Source organism: Somniosus microcephalus, chromosome 7 (assembly GCF_052327205.1).
Source record: "Somniosus microcephalus isolate GS21.2 chromosome 7, FLI_Smic_1.0, whole genome shotgun sequence".
NCBI classification, from domain to species: Eukaryota; Metazoa; Chordata; class Chondrichthyes; order Squaliformes; family Somniosidae; genus Somniosus; species Somniosus microcephalus.
The window spans coordinates 151,598,418-151,619,249 of NC_140993.1; the positions used below are offsets into that span (position 1 = coordinate 151,598,418).

The window sequence follows — 20,832 nt, forward strand, 5'->3', positions numbered from 1 at the left end:
GCAAAGGGACATTGCTTGATTAAGTGAGTGGACAAAACTGACAGATGGAGCTCAAAGTGGGGGGTCATCCACTTTGAACCAAGAAAGATAGAGCACAGTAGCACAGTATTTTCTAAATGGTAAAAGGCTAGGAACTGTGGAGGAGCAGTGAGATTTAGCAGTCCATCTACAGAAATCACAGCTAGTGGACAGGTACAAAAATAATTTAAAAGGCTAAGGGACTGTTGGGTCTTTATCTCACGGGGGCTAGAATATAAAGGGGTGGAAGTTACGCTACAGTTGTGTAAAGCCCTAGTTAGACCGCATCTGGAGTACTATGTTCAGTTCTGGACACTGCACCTCAGGAAGGATGTGGCCTTGGAGGGGGTGCAGTGCATATTCACCAGAATGATACCAGGGTTAAAAGGGTTAAATTATGAAGACGGGTTGCATAGACTAGGCTTGTATTTCCTTGCGTATAGAAGATTAAGGGGTGATTCAAGATGATTAAAGGTATTGATAGGTAGATAGAAAGAAACTATTTCCTCTGGTGGGGAAGTCTAGAACAAGGGGACATGACCTTAAAATTAGAGCTATATCATTCAGGGATGCTGTCACTGAGCACTTCACACAAAGGATAGTGGAAATCTGGGCCTCAGAAAGCTGTTGAGGCTAGGTTAATTGAAAAATTCAAAACTGAGAGTGATCATTTTTTGTAAGGTAAGGGTATGAAGGGATATGGAGCAAAGGCACAGATGATCAATGATCCAATTGAATGGTGGAACAGGCTCGAGGGGCTGAATGGCATACTCCTGTTCCTAGAACTATAACCTCTTATGCCTGGTATCATTCTAGAGAATGTTTACTGTACCCTCTCCATTGCTTTTTAATGGGGTGCCTAGAACTGCACACCGTACTCCAACCGTGGCCTAACCAATATCTTGCACACACTTTCTTGCTTTCAATGCCTTTATGCATAAAATCCAGAAATCCATTTACCCTTTTTTTAATGGATAGATATCCATATACCTCTAGATCTGTTTCTCCACTCAATTAAGAATCTTACTATTTAGGGTATACTTCCTTTCCTTGTATTTCTCCCAACATGCGCTACATTACATTTCTCTGCACCTTCCACTTATGTACCCATTCTGCTAACCAATATACTCCTGTAAATGCTTGTATTCTTTGCTACAACCACAAATTTGTCATCAGTACATTTTGATATCATTCTTCCTGTGACCGTCCAAATATTTCTACAAGAGGTCCTAGCACTACTCACATTCTGCCAATTTGAAAAATAGCCATTTACCCCAACTCTTTATTTTCTGTCCGCTAGCCATCTCACTATCCGTGTGCCTACATTCTTGAATACCATATGCCTTAATTTTCCTAACGTCTCCAATTCAATGTGTACCATGTTCTCTTATCTATACTCAGAAAATTCAATTAGTCAAGCATGACCTGCCCTTTATGAATCCATGCTGACTGCTCCTAATTAGCCCATGCCTTTTAAGTGTTCACTAATTTTATCCCCTATGGACTTTAGAAGTTTACCTAGAACGAAGGTAAAACTAACTGGCTTATTTCCTGGCTTATCCCTTGTCTCTTTGTTGAATAGGTTCTGTCACATATGCCACCCTCTAGTCCTTTAGCACAATTCCCATTTCCAAATATTGGCTTATTACTTCCACTACTCTTCATGGTCTGGTGCTTGGGCTTGCAGGTATTAGGAATGGCTGATCATTTCTTTGGGATCAATCTAATTATATGTTCAGTGGCTGGTCATTCTTTTGGGATTAATCTAATTATATGTTCAGTGCCAGCCCCCAGGTTGGATTTCGCTTCCTGCCATGGGATTTCTGTGGGAAAATCTGATGCAGGAATATAGCTGCAATTTAAAGTTTATAACTGTTTTCTTTCTGCAGTACTAGTTGCTGAAGAATGGTGCTACAATTACAAAAACTCTCCCATTTACTGATGTAACTGTGGAGTTGCTTCATTAGAACTGAACATCTGGACTGCGAGAAAAGGCACAGAGATGAGGTGGTGTCCAACGTTAACATAGAAACATAGAAGATAGGAGCAGGAGTAGGCCATTCGGCCCCTCGAGCCTGCTCCGCCATTCAATGAGATCATGGCTGATCATCCAAATTCAGTACCCTGTTCCTGCCTTCTCTCCATATCCCTTGATCCCTTTAGCCTCAAGAAATATATCCAACTCTTTCTTGAATATATTTAATGAATTGGCCTCTACTGCCTTCTTTGGCAGAGAATTCCACAGGTTCACCACTCTCTGGGTGAAGAAATTCCTCCTCATCTCAGTCCTAAATGGCTTACCCCTTATCCTTAGCCTGTGACCCCTGGTTCTGGACTCCCCAACCATCAGGAACATCCTTCCAGCATCTAGTCTGTCTAGTCCTGTTAGAATTTTATAAGTTTCGATGAGATCCCCTCTCATTCTTCTAAACTGCAGCGAGTACAAGCCCAATCGACCCAATTTCTCCTCATACATCATTCCTGCCATCCCAGGTATCAGCCTGGTGAATCTTCGCTGCACTCCTTCCATGGCGAGTACATCCTTCCTCAGATAAGGCGACCAAAACTGCACACAATACTTGAGATGTGGTCTCACCGAGGCCCTGTACAACTGCAGCAAGACATCCTTGTTCCTGGTACAATAGTTAAGCATCTGGGAGTTCAAGTTTTTTAGTATCAGGAACTCTTCCAAGGTTAAGGCAAAGTATTGTACATCACAAAGGGTTTCCTCTCAATCTGTTGCATTTTGACTGAGCCCACATGCAAAGCACAGCCAACCCCAAAGCTCTTTCATAACTTCACGTGTCCAGAATGCAGCAGAGTAAACTTTAATTGACATTTAAAATAAGAACTATTGTCACATTATCTCTAAAGGTGAAACCACAAAGCAAGCTTCCAACAAAATCTAGCTACAATGCATATTTATTCATAAAAATCTGCATTTGAGAGCTATGCAATTTTAAGCCCTTGTGTTTTTGAAGAGTACATTCTGAATCCTTGGGTCAGGCAGGATTCTCTTAAAATGAAAGACTCATAACTGCTGCCTGCTATTGGGCATTCTACCTCTGCTGTTGATGAATGAGCAACTATGTGACAGCTATGTTCAGAATGTTGCATCTCATACCCTCAATTTTCAGGTGGGCTGTTTTCTTCTTGCCCCATTTCTGGTTAGCAGTGTGGTCAGTTTCTCTCTTCCTTCTAAGCTAAAAACACATTTCTTCCTCCCTTTATCTTTTCCATAGTTTTAGGTCCTGAGAAGGAATGGGTACTCATCGCCTTCTGTCTTTTCCTTCAGGCTTTTAAAACCCCATCATGGTGTCACTGCTTTGCTTCATTATCTTCTTTTACTCTTTTGGATCTTAGTGGACTGTTCTTGACCCAACTTGATTTTTGACTTAAAAAAATTGATGATGCCAACAGTTATTGTTTGGAGCACCTGGTCAATGTGTCAGAATATGCCGAGAAGAATTAGCATGAACCAGGCACTCCTTTTCTGCTCTTCGGCCCGTTCCCCTGGTGGCTCCTCAACTCCTACTGAAGTGGACCAAACCAGGGTTTCTTTCAAGAGGAGTAATCCCAGTCATATAGAGTGGAGGGGACCAAAAATAATGGCTTCGGTCTTCCCAATATTTAATTGGAGAAAATTCCTGCTCTTGCAGTACTGGATGTCAGATATGCAGTCTGACAATTTAGAGACCGTGGAGGGGTTGAGAGAAGTGGTGGTGAGGTAGAGCTGGGTGTCGTCAGTGTGCAGATGGAAACTGACGCTTATGTCAAAAGTGCTGAACATTAACCAGAATGCAATTAGTTATTGTAAAAATTCACAATTTTTGAGAGGAACAGGCTCCTGACCTACGAGTTAAAATGAACAAGTTTCCTGAAAGATGAGGTCAGAAATGTTCAGCTTGATTGGTAAATATGTGGAATGGACTTAAGCAAAAGCTGTTGATGTTATATGACAATCTTTGTCAAAAAAAAGAGATGGATAAGCACATGGTTAGGATCAGCATCGGAGGTTCCTGTGATAAGTGTAACTGAGATGATCGAATGGTCCATAGGACATGATTCCTGTGTTTTGGGGTCAGGAAAGGGAATATTCTGGAGTACAGCAATGCTAGAACTGAATATTAGAGATGTGTAAACATTCCCAAGTTTTGTTTGAATACCACTGGGGATCAGGGAATACTTATGCAGAACTTTCCTCAGGAGATTAAACAATTGAAACAGAATCCGAGATAGATTGCACTTAAACTTTGGAAGGATTAGCCGAACACTTATCTCATTCAATTTCTCAAGTTCTAAAAATGGCACTGTATACTGTAATAGAAAGAATACTGCATCATTTTTAAACCTACCGTGTCAATTTCCATTTTGATGGTGGTTGAATCAGAATAGAGGGGAGTTACCAATAGGATGGTACCGATAGGACCGATCAAGCGAGTTGCTTTGTCCTGGATGGTGTTGAACTTTGAATGGTGTTGGAGCTGCACTCATCCAGGCAAGTGGAGAATATTCCATCACACTCCCCGTCTTGTGCCTTGCAGATGGTGGAAAGGCTTTGGGGAGTCAGGAAGTGACTCATTCACTGCAGAATACCCAGCCTCTGACCGATTTGTATAGCCATAGTAGTTATGTGGCTGGTTCTATTAAGTTTCTGGTCAATGGTGACTCCCAGGATGTTAATGGTGGAGGATTTGAATTGAATTGAATGTCAAGTGGAGGTGGTTAAATACTTTATTGTTGGAGATAGTCATTGGCTGGCACTTATGTGGTATGAATATTACTTGCTACTTATCAGCCCAAGCCTAGATGGTGTCCAGGTCTTGCTGCATGTGGGCACAGATTGCTTCATTATTTGAAGAATTGCAAATGGAACTGAACACTGTGCAAACATCCCCACTTCTGGCCTTGTGATGGAGGGAAGGTCATTGATGAAGCAGCTGAAGATGGTTGGACCTAGGACACTGCCCTCAGGAACTCCTGCAGCGATGTCCTGGGGCTGCGATGATTGGCTTCCAACATCCACAACCATTGTCCTTTGTGCTAGGTATGACTAGCCCCTGGAGAATTTTCCCCCTCGATTCCCACTGACTTCAATTTTAGTATTATGCCCCGTTACCCCTTCCTTAATACAGTAATGGATTCCAGCATTTTCCCAACAACTGATGTCAGGCTAACTGTTCCCCTGTATTTCCTCGCAACATTATAAGCCTCCTCTTGTAATCTAATACTATCCTTAACTTCTTTAGTTAAAGCTCCCACATGCTGCAATTGCAGCACACCGCCAACACTGCCATCCCTATATAACCTTGTTTTTGTTATTTAATTAATTAAAGTTTATGTATTTCATTAATTTAGCTTATAGTTTAGTTTTTAACTAATTACTAAATCTAGTTTAAGTTACATAGGATATACGGCACAGAAACAGGCCATTCGGCCCAACCAGTCCATGCCGGCATTTATGCTCCACACGAGCCTCCTCCCGTCTTTCCTCATCTAAAATCTATCAGCGTAATCCTCTATTCCCTTTTCCCTCATATGCTCGTTTAGCCTCCCCTTAAATGCATCCATACTATTCGCTTCAACCACTCCGTGGTAAGTGAGTTCCACATTCTCACCCCTCTTTGGGTAAAGAAGTTTCTTCTGAATTCCCTATTGGATTTCTTGGTGACTATCTTATATTGATGGTCTCTAGTTATGCTCTTCCCCACAAGTAGAAACATTCTCTCTGTATCCACACATCAATATTTTTCATAATTTAAAAGACCTCCATTCAGTCAACCCTCAGCATTTTTTCAAGAAAAAATAAACCAAGCCTGTTCATCCTTTCCTGATATGTATACCCTCTAATTTCTGGTATCATCCTTGTAAATCTTCTCTGCACCTTCTCCAGTGCCTCTATATCCTTTTTATAATATGGCGACCAGAACTGTACGCAGTACTCCGTGGTCTAACCAAGATTCGATACAGGTTTAGTATAACTTCCCGACTTTTCAATTCTATACCTCTAGAAATAAACCCAATGCTTGGTTTGCTTTTTTATGGCCTTGCTAACCTGTGTCACAACCTTTAGTGATTTGTGTATTTGTACACCTAGATCCCTTTGTTCCTCGACCCCAGCCACCCTATTCTTCCTACCAAAATGTAATAACTCTCATTTATCTGTGTTGAACTTAATTTGCCAATTATATGCCCATTCTGCAAGTTTATTAATGTCCTCCTGTAACTTGTTGCAGTCCTCCTCAGTATTGACCCCCCCCCAAATTTGGTGTCATCTGCAAATTTAGAAATTGTGTTTTTGATTCCTAAGTCTAAATCGTTAATGTAAATTGTGAACAGCAGTGGTCCCAGCACTGATCCTTGTGGAACACCACTACCCACCTTCCGCCACTGTGAATAGCTACCCTTTACTCCCACTCTCTGCTTTCTGTCCTGAAGCCAGCCAGCAATCCATTCTGCTACTTGTCCGCTGACTCCGCATTCTCTGACCTTGTTCATCAGTCTATTATGGGCTACCTTATCGAAGGCCTTTTGAAAATCCAGATAAATTACATCTACTGTATTACCATTGTCTACTCTCTCCCATTGTTTGGAGCAGGTATATCATGCAATATTGGGGGAGGAAGGAAAAGCAAGCAGGAATTGTGGTATTGGTCACTGGAAAGGCTCCACAATGTTCAAGATATCTTGAAACCAGAAGCTAGCATCAGATGGAGGCTGATGAATCAAATGGAATTGATCCACCTTGTATTGATTTCTTTGTGGGTTCAATGAGGAGACATTTATGAAAGAGAATGTCTTTTAATCTAAAGCTTTGTTCAACTCTTTTATACAGCTTTTACAGGAGACACGATGCTGTGATGCATCTAGAACGAAACCGAAACTAAAACTCCACTGCCTTGCTTGTCTCGGTCACATGACCTCTGCTGGTCAGGCACAAGCAATCAATACCTGCAATCATGCTGCTAAGACATCATAATCGAACAGGCAAATACCATCTCTATTTGCTGATATCATTACATCTCCTTTCCTTAAAACAAAAGTATTTTACTTTTAACTAACATGTTTTCTTTGTATTAATCTGCATTTTAACTGTAACACTTAATGAACTTACATTATCATTATCAAGGTTTTTTAACCTTGCTTTGTGTGTTCACATGAAATATGTCAATACACTAGAACTTGAAGAAAGAATAAGATAACATTACTTCCTTCTATAACAATAGTCCTTAAATTTGCTCAATGAGTCTCTCAGGAGGCTTCACGTGTCTTGAGGATTTTCTGATTGATTGTCCTTGAATCTGAGTTGTTGCCTCAGATGATTGGTTCTCAGCTGTGTGATCAGGTTGTTCAACAGTATCAGTCTCTTGACCTGCTGTGGCTGGTCCCATGAGAAGATCTCGACGATTTCTTCTCAGAACAGCACCCTCATCTGTCTGAATGGTGTATGATCTTGGTTGAACTTCACTCAGGACAGTTCCCTTCTGAGTCCATGTGTTTGTTTTGTCTTTCAACCTTACTTGGTCACCAGTGTGGAGTTCAGGTAGGCTTTGTGTTCCTCTGTCAGTCATAGTAGTACTTTTGCTTTTCTTTCTGTTGTTCTTTGAACTTCCTCACTTTCTCCCCCTCTTTTGTTTTCAGGAGGTTCTCCGGGATGGGTAGGTTTGACCTTAGCTGACGTCCCATCAGGAGTTGGGCTGGTGACTCACCACACTCGAGCGGCATTGTGCGGTATACAAGCATGCTCTGGTAGAAGTCAGTTCCACTGTCTTTTGCCTTGTACATCAGTCTTTTCACTGTGTTTGCGGGCTCTCCTGGGTCAACAGCTCTGGACAACGTGTCTGCTGTATACATCAGCTTACCCGGTGTGTACGCAACATTCAGTTCATCATAGACTGTCTCTCCTTTGCTTTCCACAACGAGGACTCTCTTTACCAGGTTCAGTCTCTCACAGGCTTTTAAACCTAGTATGGCTTGCACATCCTTTGGCACCACGATTAATGCTAGTGTGTGCTCTCTGTCCTTGTGTGTTACTTTGACAATGCATCTTCCTTTCACTGGTATATCAGTACCTGAGTATCCTGTCACTTTCACTTTTATTCCATGTATCTTTGGTCTGGGTCTAATTTTCTTAAAATCAGTCTCTGATATCACATTAACTTGTGCTCCAGTATCCAATTTAAATGGAATGTGTATGTCATTCACTTTTAGTGTCAACATCCAGTCTCTTTCTTCTTGTTTGTTTTCAGACACAACATCTACATAGAACTCCTCTATGTCGCTTTCATCTACTGCATGGACCTTGCTTTGTTGCACTTGGTTCTTACAGCAACGGGCATAATGGTTGTTCTTGTTGCAACTATTGCATGTTTTACCATATGCTGGACACTTTCTTGGTGGATGCTGTGTACCGCATCGACTACATGACTTTCGATTGTCCCTTTCATTTTTGTTCGCTGGCCACGCCTCTTTTTTCACATTGACGCTCGTTTTGTTAAACAGTTTGTATCCGTTCTTTCTCACTGCATCCACGTTGCAGTTATCGTCACTGAACAGCTCCTTTGCCTGCAACTTCACAGTCTCTGTAGCCCTGCACAGTGCTATGGCTTTTCCCAGGTCTAGATCTTGCTCTCTTAGCAGTCTTTCCCTTAGACCATTATCTGGAATACCACACACCAGTCTGTCTTTTATCAGCGAGTCTGTCAGTCCCCCAAATTCACACGATTTGCTTCTGTTTCTCAGTTCAGTCACATACTGATCAATAGTCTCACCCGTTTTCTGTACACGTGAAAAATCTGTGCCTCTCAAACGTCACGTTACGTTTAGGTATGCAGTAGGCCTCAAACTGTTCCATTATTTTATCTAGCTTCATTTTGTCTCCATTAGCAGTGAATGTGAAATTATTATACACCTCCAGCGCTTCATCACCCACGACATGTAAGAACAGTGACGATTTATTTTTATTACTTTTCTCGTCAGCTCCGATTGCTGATAAATACAACCCCACACGTTGTTTGAACCTTCTCCAATTTTCAGCCACATTACCTGTCAACTGAAGCGTCGCCGGTGGGTGTAAACCTTCCATTTTTTCACTTCGTTAGCTATTCTCCAATGGTAAGCAACGATGTTCACTTTTGGCTTGCTAATCTGTGGAGAGCTGATTTAACTTCAGAATTTTTCTCTTCATCTCTTTCAGTCACTTGTGACACCATGTATTGATTTCTTTGTGGGTTCAATGAGGAGACATTTATGAAAGAGAATGTCTTTTAATCTAAAGCTTTGTTCAACTCTTTTATACAGCTTTTACAGGAGACACGATGCTGTGATGCATCTAGAACGAAACTGAAACTAAAACTCCACTGCCTTGCTTGTCTCGGTCACATGACCTCTGGTCAGGCACAAGCAATCAATACCTGCAATCATGCTGCTAAGGCATCATAATCGAACAGGCAAATACCATCTCTATTTGCTGATATCATTACACACCTTAGCCTCAGTAGACAGCTACTGAAATGCAAAAGTGAAGTAAGTCTTAACCAAGATGATGGCATCTGCAACTTACAAAACTAAAATGTTGCCAAAAAGCAGAAAAAACTTTACTAAAGTTTATAAAAGACGTATACAGGGCAGCTAAGAACTATTTAACACAGCAGAAAACACCAAAAAATGGTAAACAATTATTTATTTATACGTCCGTAGACAAAATTCATCACTGCAGAAACAAGAAAAAAGTGTGTTTGAGATCAATGCCATGTGTACTGGAGTGGGAGTGTTGCTCGGTGATTTTCCCCTTCTATGGATGATGGCATATTATATTTGTATATGAAGGCTAAATGAAAGAGGAAGAACATAAGTTATATAATTTATTGTTCTGCTGTTGCTAGGTATCCATTGCACATTGTAGCAGTTCTATTTAAGCTGTTTAAATGTTTTGTATTTGTATCTGTTAATAACATGATGAAATTATAGCTCAAGTGTCACCTTAAAATAACTGATAGGCATATATCTTATCAAATATTTGGTAAATCTGAAGAAATGGATTCCACAATCCATCTCTAAAGACCCTAAACACACTACCACAAATGATAAGCACCAGAAAACTTGAACGTGTTGTCGCTTCCCAAATCCGTGCCCATCTTTCTCGCAACTCCATGTTTGAAGCTCTCCAATCAGGTTTCCACCCGTGCCACAGTACTGAAATGGCTCCAATCAAAGTCACAAATGACATCCTATGTGACTATGACCGTGGTAAACTATCCCTCCTCATCTTTCTTGACCTCTCTGCAGCCTTTGACACGGTTGACCATATCATCCTACACCAACACCTCTTCTCCGTTGTCCAGCTGACTGGGACTGGCCTGGTGAGGTTCCATTCTTTTCTATTGTTGGATTGCAAAAATAGGCCTGTGAATCAAAGCCTGAATCCTCTAGTCTTTAAATATATTAACCAAAGCTGTAGAGAGGGCTGTAGTACTAGAAACCATTCAAAGGATATTTAGCTTCACGTATTAGGAAATATATATAAAACGTACATGTAGCATTTAGGTAGCTGCGAAGCATGATGGGATACTTGACCATCATATTAACCCTCTTAACCAAGTACAGTAGAAATAACATATTTACTAGACTCTTTGCTTCTGTAACACTGATAACAACAGAGACTGTGTTTAATGCAGCTGGCCTTCTGAGAGGTAAGGGGAACTGAACTTCATAGGGAGTCGGCCATTTCTATCTCTGCCTCAAACACCTTATCTTCCTTTGTAATGTCTGCTCGCAACCAAAAGTGGATATTGTTTATCATCTCAAGAATTAAGCGACCTTGCTCACAGAAGCTAGAAACTAGATGTTATGCTGTATGTCAGAACACTTCAGGGCGGCTCCCGACATTGAGTGACTAATCACGCCAACCAATAAGGGAGTGACGGTAGTGACGCTGTTTGCATGTGTACGCCTACTTTGCAGCTTAATGGGCGTTACCTATCGGAAGGTATATCAAGGCTTGTAGATTGTATTTCATTGAGAGGAAAGGTTCGATTCTGGGGAAATCAGCCTCTCTCCCTTGTGCACAAGCTTTCTAGCTATTTACTAATAAAACTTTTACTTTGTCAGCAGTTCCATCTCCGTGTGGTTTTGCTCCAAAAATTTGAATCTAACAGTTGGTGTCAGAAGTGGGATACTGGGTGCGCAGGGAGCAGGTAGGACGTAAGGTCCGTAGGGCGTAAGGTCCGTGGGGTTGCGAGGGGAACCCGACTGAGAAACTAGAGGCAGGGATTGGCCCTGTAACTCTGCAGCAGGGGCGGACCTGAATAAGGGCCCCTGGTAAACGCCCTCGAGACGAGTCATGCTCGCCGCAGACCTCACCTGCCGCAGTATTAAATTATCCACATAGTTAAATTACTCCTCATGGAGACCACGGATTGACGGAATTGACTAGACCTGCATGTGTATTTCTAATTTGGAGTATAAGGTGTTACGTTTGTGCCGATTAAAGTACAAGATTAAAGTGAAGTAAGATAGAGCATAAGGATATTATGTAATAATTAGACATGAGTGACGGGGGAAGACCTCTTTCACCGGACGTGTCACTGTTGTAAAACCGGGTCCAAGAGGCAAATTTGAAATACCAAAGTGAAATGGTTAAAGATGGATGGAAAGAAACAAGTCCGTTAGTTGATCAAATAAAGTGGTGGGCGGAACAAAAGGATGCTAAGCAAGCTAACTACGGGGTGGTTTTGTGTGCTAGTTGGTTGGAGATGATGGGACCCATAATTGTGGATAAAAGGGGAAAACCGTCCCCACTACAGAACTTTTTGAGACCTGTTCATGAGGCTAAAGTTCGAGTTAGTAGTCTCCTGCACCTGGAGCCGGCAGGTGCTCAGGATTTAGACGATTTAATGGATGGTTGGGAATTGTTAAGGCCATGGAAGCCCAACAAAACAAGACCCCACAACCTACGTGCCCCCCCCTCCCGAATATAACCATATCAGCCCTTCAGCAGCGCCTCAATCTGGGGCCGGGAAATCCCAACCCATGGCTGGCCCCCGTCCAGATGAATCCGGGAGTTAATGCCAACAATGGAGAAATAGGTGGTAGAGTCCCAGCCTTTCACGCCCCAAGATCGATCTAGCGTTGTCCTTCTCCCAAGAGGGTTCAAGCACTTATACAAATGCCACGACCTGTCACTGTTTCTGGCCTGCGGAGCGTGATGGGGATTGTTCAACTACTGCCGCACGTACGTAGCCGACTTCACTGAATTGGCAAGTCTCTTAAATAACCTCCTAAAGGGAGAGCCCCCGGGAGAGGGAAGACTGGATTGGACACCTAAGGCAGTCAAAGCCTTTGATATGGTCAAAATCACTTTGGCCAATGCACCTGCCCTGGGTCTCCCAGACCCTGCAAAACCCTTCCACCTGTGGAACTGGGTGGGCAATAGGGCCCATGGTAGGCCCCGGTAAGGTAATTCTCCACACCCGCCACAGCCTAGCTAAACTCCTCACGGGCCCAACTAAAGCTCTTAAATTAGCAGAAGGAACAACTGCGAACATATATACTGACAGCCAATATGCCTACTCCGTTGTCCACGATTATGTCTGCCTTTGGCAACAACGGGGTTATTTGACTACTTTAGGACACTCAATTAAACACGCTTCCGCGATTGCGGAACTCATTCGGGCCGCGGATTGCCCCACCTTGGGGGCTGTAATGAAGGTTCGCGCCCACCAAACCGGAGAGTCCCCGGAAATCCAAGGTAACCGGGTGGATGATTTGGCTGCTAGACAGGCTGCTTTGGCACTCCCTGTGACCGCCCTTAGTCCTGCAGATATAATACGCCAAGAAGAGGCGTCCCAGACCAATGATGTGACAAAGGATGCACTCCTGACGTGTATCTCTGAGTCCCTCGAATGTACGCTTTTGGGTGCAAGAGGGAGCACACCAAGACCCTAGTGGGTTTTGGCGTCATGAGGCACAGTACATGGTCCCTACGTCGCTCAGACGAGCCCTGATACAATCGTATCACGAACCTGCACATCTGGGAGGGTATAAACTATACTACCTCATAGCAGACACCTGGTGGTGGCCCAGCATGGCCAGAGAAATCCACGAGTATGGGCGCCTATGTCTGCCTTGCCTCCAAAAAACGGGAATCGGGGGTCACGTACGGGTACACATATGGGACCCGCCCGATGGCCAAGGGGACCGTGGACACACTTACAAATGGATTTTACAGAACCTCACCCTCCCAGTGGCGGGTACAACCATGTCTTTGTAATCATAGACCTTTTCACTCGTTGGGTCGAGGCCTTCCCCACCAGACAGAATACATCTGAAGCGGCTGCAAAAAATGAACCATACTCTAAAACAGTCCATCACTAAGGCTATTTCAGAGACCCGGGAGGGGATGGCACTCCGTCCTCCGCGCAATGGCGTTGCCCCAAGATGCACCCCCCCAGGGTACGGGGGACACCTCTCAATTCCAGACTACCCTCCTGAAGTACCTACGTGTACTCAGTGAGACCAATCAGATTAATCACTTTCGAGTTCAACACCTCCAAGAAGCACGGGATGCCAAAAAGTTAGAGGGAGTTTGGAAAACACCCCCTTGTGTGGGACAATGGGTAATGGTTCAGCGACCAGTTCGAGGTATTTTTGAGCCATGGTGGGATGGACCCTTCCAGATCCTCCTTAGTACAGGTACCTCAGTTTGCTTGAAGGGAAAATCTGATGCAAGGTGGAGACACTGGAGCCAGACTAAGCCCATGGTGACAACCAGGGAAGAAATTTCCCCTAACCCTCAGGCTGAGGATAAAAAAAATTGCCAAGTGTGTGTTCATTCATCTTCAGTGTACTGTCTCTTTAAAAGCCTGTGCTTCCCTCTTCAAGGTCGCAGGCTGCGCGCTTTCTCTCTCTCTCTCTCTCTCTCTCTCTCTCGAGATTGCTGCTTGAAATTGTGACTGAAGTTGCATGGAGTGTGTGTGTCAACTAATGTGCAATGTGTGATGTGCGATGAATTACGAAATGAGAATGACCCTATGGTTAAGAATAATGCGAGTTAACTTTCTTTCCTTCCCGATATTAGGTTAGGACCAAGTTCGGAGGATTAAGTTAATTCTTCAGGTTGTTATTTACCTCTCTCTTCCTTACATATCGACCTTTCAATAGCTCAGTTTTTCAATTTGAGCAGTGATCCTGCTCACTCTGTGTTATACGGTTACACTTAAATATTTAATATCATCTGCCTGTAACACAAAGCACAAGTTTTGGAGGCAAAAAGCAGCACCTCCTTCCCCCTTTGCTCCAAATTCCCACTCTCTCCAAATTCCAAATTTAACAGTTTAGAAGCACTCCATTTACAATCACTCTGTGCAGACCACTGTACTCATTATTGTTCCAACTTTAAAAGAGGTTAATTTGATGTGGTGACTGACTGCAGCACAGACAATCCCTCACAATTTTCTGCTTATTATGACAACTTTCAACTCTCTGCTGCACACTTAAAAATGACATTTCACCCAAAAATGCCTTGAAGTAGTCTAGGAAACCTGCTAGACAAGGTTGCGTATTAACATTACCAACTCAATGCTTCAGTGGACAGCCAATCCTTGGCAATGGAATGGTGCTTAGATGGAAATCTGCCTTTACACAACGTTAAAAAAAAAACTTTATATAGAGCCTATATTGGTCACCAACATATTTACTACATTAATATGGCAAATTGTCAGACTGCTAGAAAAACACTTTTTTATGCACACAAGTTGAGAGAGAAACATCAGTGCATACCCATTGTCCTGCAAACTGACCCAGTTTTCCCTTTGCAGTACTGAGCAGGGGTAAATGCAAAAGGCTGAAAACCAGGTCTTGCACTGCATTTGGCCATGGCCAAGTGGGACTAGATCAATTGAGCCATCATCACAAAAATTTGAAGAGAATCAATACAACTTCTTTATCACAGTATTATCTCATTTAGTCAAATGCTGCCTTGATGTCAAATGCACTCACTCTCACCTCTGGAATTCAGCTTTTTTGTTATTGGTGAGTAAGTGCCACTTGATAGCACTGTCAATGACAATTTCCATCACTTTGCTGATGATTGAGAGTAGGCTGGATTGGATTTGTACTGCTTTTTGTAGACAGGACATACCTGGGCAATTTTCCACTTTGTCGGGTAGATGCCAGTGTTTTAGCTGTTACTGAAACAGCTTGGTTAAGGCGCGGCTAGTTCTGGAGTACAAGTCTTCAGCACTACAGCTGGGATGTTGTTGGGGCCCATAGCTTTTGCTGTATCCAGTGCACTCAGCCACTTCTTAATATCACGTGGAATGAATCGAATTGGCTGAAGACCAGCTTCTGTGATGGTGGGGACCTCAGGAGGAGGCCAAGATGGATCATCCACTTGGTGCTTCTGGCTGAAGATGGTTGCAAATGCTTCAGCCTTGTCTTTTGCACTCGTGCTGGGCTCTGCCATCGTTGAGGATGGGGATATTCATGGAACCTTCTCCTCCCGTTAACAGCCCCATCTAGATCTGTTACACATGTATACACATACATATTGAAAAGAGCATTAGAATTATGAACCCTTTTCGGTCCCACTGGAAATGTTCAAGCTATTTCCTTAATCCCACAAAATAAAATGACAGCAAGTCAGATGAATTGTTGCTTCAGGTGGTAACTAAACTTTGGCTGCTTAAAATTCTGCAAACAGAAGATGAGGATACTGGTAATCAAAGTGGGACTGCACTGGTAAAAGAGAGTTCAAAAACTTTATTGAGCTATGACCTGATTAGAATATGCCAGATGATAACCAATATTGTACAGAAAGTTGTACATATTTTTTACATAGAAAACTTTACATGTCTGTACCATATACATTTCAACCTTCTCCAAATATTTACTTTCTACATCCACAGTGACTAGGAATGCTTGGAACTCCGTTGTATCCTTTTTTTTTTATTAAAGCCCAGTTCACAGCTTCTTAATAATTAGGTTTCAGTATATTTCATCATCCCAAGCCCCAAAACAGATTCATTATTCAATATATTTAATTTAACATCAAATTTTATACATAGACAGCAGAACCTACATCAAACATGGAGACAGTTTTATGTCAGTGCAGATGCACCTCAGATCAACCTGCAGTGATTCAAGTTCCAGTTGACAGGATCAATCCTTTTTTTTTTTTAATAACAGGCCCTAGTCTGTAATATACAGGTAGGGGAAAACTCATCTTTATTGACAGGGTAACCATTCCGCTAATTACATTATCGCAATGACCTTAGTGCCTCTTTCCTCTAATAATTGTCCACACTTAACTCCCCAGGTTCCAATACAACTGCATGAGCAACATTAAAGAAAATTTTAAAAAAAATTCACAAAGCCAAAAACAAAAACAACCCAGTGCATACAATGAACAATAAAATAGCTGTGACTGCAACAAATCAACATAAAATATTGAAATAAAAGAAACCCATTCTGGAAGAACTATATAGTGTTAATATTGTATTTTACAGATTTGTATCTCTGTACAACAGATTTCACAGAAGGATGGTCATTGTAACTTTAAAGGTCATGAGCTGTGCAAACAAAAAATAGTTACTGGACAATGTTCAACTGATCTTTGCTAGTATCTGTAACAAATGCAGATTTAATTATACCTTCTAACCTGCCTGTAAGATGCTACAAGATTATATTTCCCTTACAGCACATATATTACTCACTGCGTCAAATTCTTCTGCCCCAGAAGTTAAAACTACAGTACTCATTTAAATATTTTCTCCACTGTACAATGTGCACTGCATCCTGTCCATGTTTGTGTTTGAGTCACAGTGTTCTTCTCCATACTAAACTGCATTTCAAAGTGTGACCAAACCATGAAATGCTGATTCCATGCTCAGCACGTGACAGTGCTCAGTCCTTACCCTTGGATCCTTCAGATAATTAATTCAATCGAATAGAGCATTTTAAACTAAGATTACAGTTCATTCATCTGCATCTTTTAGGCAGGTTACAAACCAATAGAGTTAAAGCACCATCCTTTACAAAAAGATCAAGGAGGGATCGAGGCAGGAAGAGAGAGCCAAAGTAGGCAACTGCAGCCTGGTCCTTTTCGGATTTATAGACAGATTGCCTTAGCTAAGATCTCAGTCATCATTACTGCTTGGTGGATCCATGCTCTTGTCCTGAAGGATGAGATATTTTAAAGACTATACCAATGCGGAGATAAAATTTGCGTAGAACAGCTCTCAATTCAGGAATCAGATTAAATTGCATAATTTCACACAAAAGGGGGTAGTACTTTGACGCATGGGCCTTGAACTGGAAAGAAAACAAAGACAAAAGGATAGCTAATTAAAATATTGAAAAAAGCACCCATATCATTGCACAATATTTCTGCCCATATTTTAAACAGGTATCATCAATGTCCTTAGTGCTCCATCACGGCTGAATCTTCTGCCCTTGTTTACCTTTTTAAATACAGCTTTCCCCAATGGAACCAAAGTCTGATGTACCAATACCTTGTGCTGATTCTAACTAACGTCAGCTGACACTAATCTTCTGACCGCCACCGCCCCCCCCCCCCCCCCAACCACACCTACATTACATTGGTTCTCAGTCTTAATGCATTTATATTTTGCACATTTCACCTGCATGGGTACTGTGAAAAGCATGAAATGTGGGGATTATATAGCCCATTGATTTCACATGACCTTCATAAACTGGCTTTGCAAAAACTCTCGAGTCCAGTTCAGCATATAAGGGGTGATATATACGGATCTCAACAAGCTTCAGGTCAATGAGGATTACAAGACTGGTGTCTACAGATACTGGTGTAATTCAGAAAAACAGGCATCAAGTATTTACTACTTAACACTCAGCTGTGTCACCTGGATATAAGAATAGTTAGGTATTAAGTAGCAACTTTCACTATAAATAGGAACTCATATGCTAAGCACAGTAAACTGCTTTAAGTTTGCACAATTTTTCTAAACGAAAGCCACCAATTTAGCACTATATTATACATTACATTAAAAATTATAGCGGTTGAGGTGTCTCCAAATCAGGGGCAGACCTGCCAGGGAATCTACATTCTCATGCTGTAGAGATTAGCCTTCAGGTGCTGCAGAGTTCCAGGGGCCCCTTGGTATAATGTTTGAATTGTTATCCAAATGCTATAAATATTATTTAAAAATAACTAAGGTTTATTAATTCCCACATTAATCTTGGACGAGGGCTCAACCATCATCATATAGTTATATCATATCCAGGGAATTAAACTTCAAGTTGACAAGTGAGTGAACCAAATTAGTCACTGGTGTTATTTACTCCAAAATGCTAACTTAATCTTAGGACAATTAAAAAAAACACAAACACTATTGCTCGGTCATAATATTAGGTATCTTTCCTCATTAATGTCATTGTTATTGATCCACTTATTTAGTGGTGTGATAGGAATGATGGTCAATTTCCCACCAACTTTTCTTCAGTGGATAAACAGACAAGTTAACGTTTAGGGTACAGACCCTTGGTTGAAACAGTCCCCACCCAAAATGTTTCTACAATGATTTTGACAAAGAGTCTGCACCTAAGTGTAAATTTGTCTGTTCTCTCCACAGATGCTGCCTGACCTGCTGAGAACCAGATTGTAATCTTTGATTTAGAATTCTCAAAAGCCACTTAATCTCAACAGTTCCTGTATAATTTCAGCAAGTCAAGATCATCAATTTACATTTTACATAATTCTCCGCAGTTAACTGATGTTGGAAACAAAATTTATTAAACATGTCAATAGCTCAGACAACTCCATCGCAGAGTAGCATTGAAAAAAATGCTTGTAAACATTTGCTGTGAAATACAGATTAACCATGCCACTGGTTTCTGGTGACTAAATAATACAAATTCCATTTCATTATGTAGGATTCTTGGATTATTTTCTGGTCCTTTAGCGATTGTGATTCCATCTATTTTTTTGTGAAAACTGCAAACAATGCTTAATGTCAGCGTAGAACATGGAAATCATAATACTTATGCATTAAAAATGGTTCATGGAGTAACAAAGACTTTCTCTGGTGCCTCTCCTCTAGCTCCATGATTTATAATTAAAAGGAACAAGTAGATGGGATTGAAGTCTTTAAAATTATTGGAGATTAAAATAAATGCTTATAAATTTTGCAAAAGGAGAAAATCCTATCCCATTTTAAAATAAATTATCTTTCAATTTTTAACTCATGAGGAAGACTGCCATGTGTTCTGAAGTCTGTGCTGTTGTGCTGAAATATCAGCCTTTTCCCCTAGAAAAATGGTACCGCTTCTTTTTTGCGCAAATACTGAAAGGGGCTTGATATCCATTTGGTCAGTTTATACTGTATAACGACATTATAAACTTTCTGCTGTGATCTTTGGTACATTTTTGAAGTATTAAATCAGCCAGAATTCTCTGAAACATTTAATAGTAGAGAGGAGGAGCACAAGCTGGCTTCAATAACATTACCTAAAATACAATACATGGCTTGAAGAGGGATGTTTAATTATATGTTGATAAAAAAATTGAATGTTACAAGCAAGGTGCCCATAACAGAGCTATAAATTTATTTAGGATACCTGGCAGTGCTTTCTGAACAAACTATGCCATTTAATATTGTAAATGTAATAGTGTTTGAGACTGCACAGTAACAGGATGTGTTAGCAAAATTTAGAAGGCCCCAGCTAAATGCATTTTTAAAGAAGTGTTTCACAGCTTTTACTTATGAAATTACTGCTTGCTATAATTTAGGCCTGTAGATTCTTTCAAAAGGAAGCTAACAGCTTAAATTCAGAGCAAGATAGTTATGATGTGTGGTCAGAGTAAACGAGAGAATCATAAAATAGATGGGGCTGATTGCAGTGCAAATATATATATAAAAAAAGGCATAACTTGCATCTAACAATAATGTCCACCTTGTGACGAATCACTAAAGACTTAACATAAACAAAAGATTTTATTGTAATGCTTACAGAAATAGGCTGTTTTAATTCTGATTCTTACCCTTTCATCATTTATTTTAAGGACTTTAGTTAAAAAAAGTAGTAGGAGATTGGTCCAGGCCTCCCGGTGACTTTCTGAGGTAAGTGTCAGGAAGTAGCTGAGAGCTTCACTGCAAACACTATTGAAAGAAAATTGTTGGTATCAGTTACAATACACAAAATGAATATACAGTACTGTATTAAAAAATATACAACTCAGATGTAAACCCAGAACCCTTTTGGGGCATGTATTCTAGTTTGAATACATTTGGTCAAATTAACAACAATTTTAAAAACAAAGGTATTGTTTCCCCCCCCCTTCCTCTCTTCAAAGTTACCCCATGCCAACTACTTTCAGCATCCATTTATTAACAGAGTCAATAACACCATGTGAAGACTAGCATTAGAGGGGATAACATCTTAGACATGATTTTCAGTAATGAGCTACAATTGATAGATGATCTAACGGTGGAGGAGTACCATACTGATTCAGATCACTATCTGAAGATTTCAAATATGGGGCTGCAGCAGGTTCACGGTTAAAAGTATGCTGGTGCTACAATTTCAGAAGGCTCGATTTCTGGAAATGAAGAGACATCTAGTGGTGGTTAAAAAAGGGAGAGTGTGAACTAAATGAGGATTATTGCTACACAGAAAGGAAAAGGGACAACTTCAAAAAAGTTCCCAAAAGGTTTTGAAGTCTTGTGAGAAGGAGGAGTGTGCATGATGAAAGAAAGCCACTATGGCTTTGTGGGGACTTGTACTCAAGAAAAAGTATTTCAAGGATTAGAAAAGGAATAATAGTTCTTCGGGTAGGAA

General features: G+C 41.2%; 1 protein-coding gene across 4 annotated transcripts in view; it reads right to left on the reverse strand.

Moving 5' to 3' along the window:
- Positions 1-15,762: 15,762 nt before the first annotated feature.
- arfgef1 (ADP-ribosylation factor guanine nucleotide-exchange factor 1 (brefeldin A-inhibited)) overlaps positions 15,763-20,832 on the reverse strand; it is a 390,120-nt gene continuing 385,050 nt past the window's right edge. For all 4 annotated transcript variants that reach the window (XM_085993106.1, XM_085993109.1, XM_085993107.1 and 1 more), the window contains 2 exons: positions 20,036-20,153; positions 15,763-17,328 (listed from right to left, as the gene is read on the reverse strand). In XM_085993106.1, the coding sequence (XP_085849232.1) occupies positions 17,164-17,328; positions 20,036-20,153 (283 nt within the window). In that variant the 3' untranslated portion in view covers positions 15,763-17,163. The remainder of the gene's footprint in view (positions 17,329-20,035; positions 20,154-20,832) is intronic.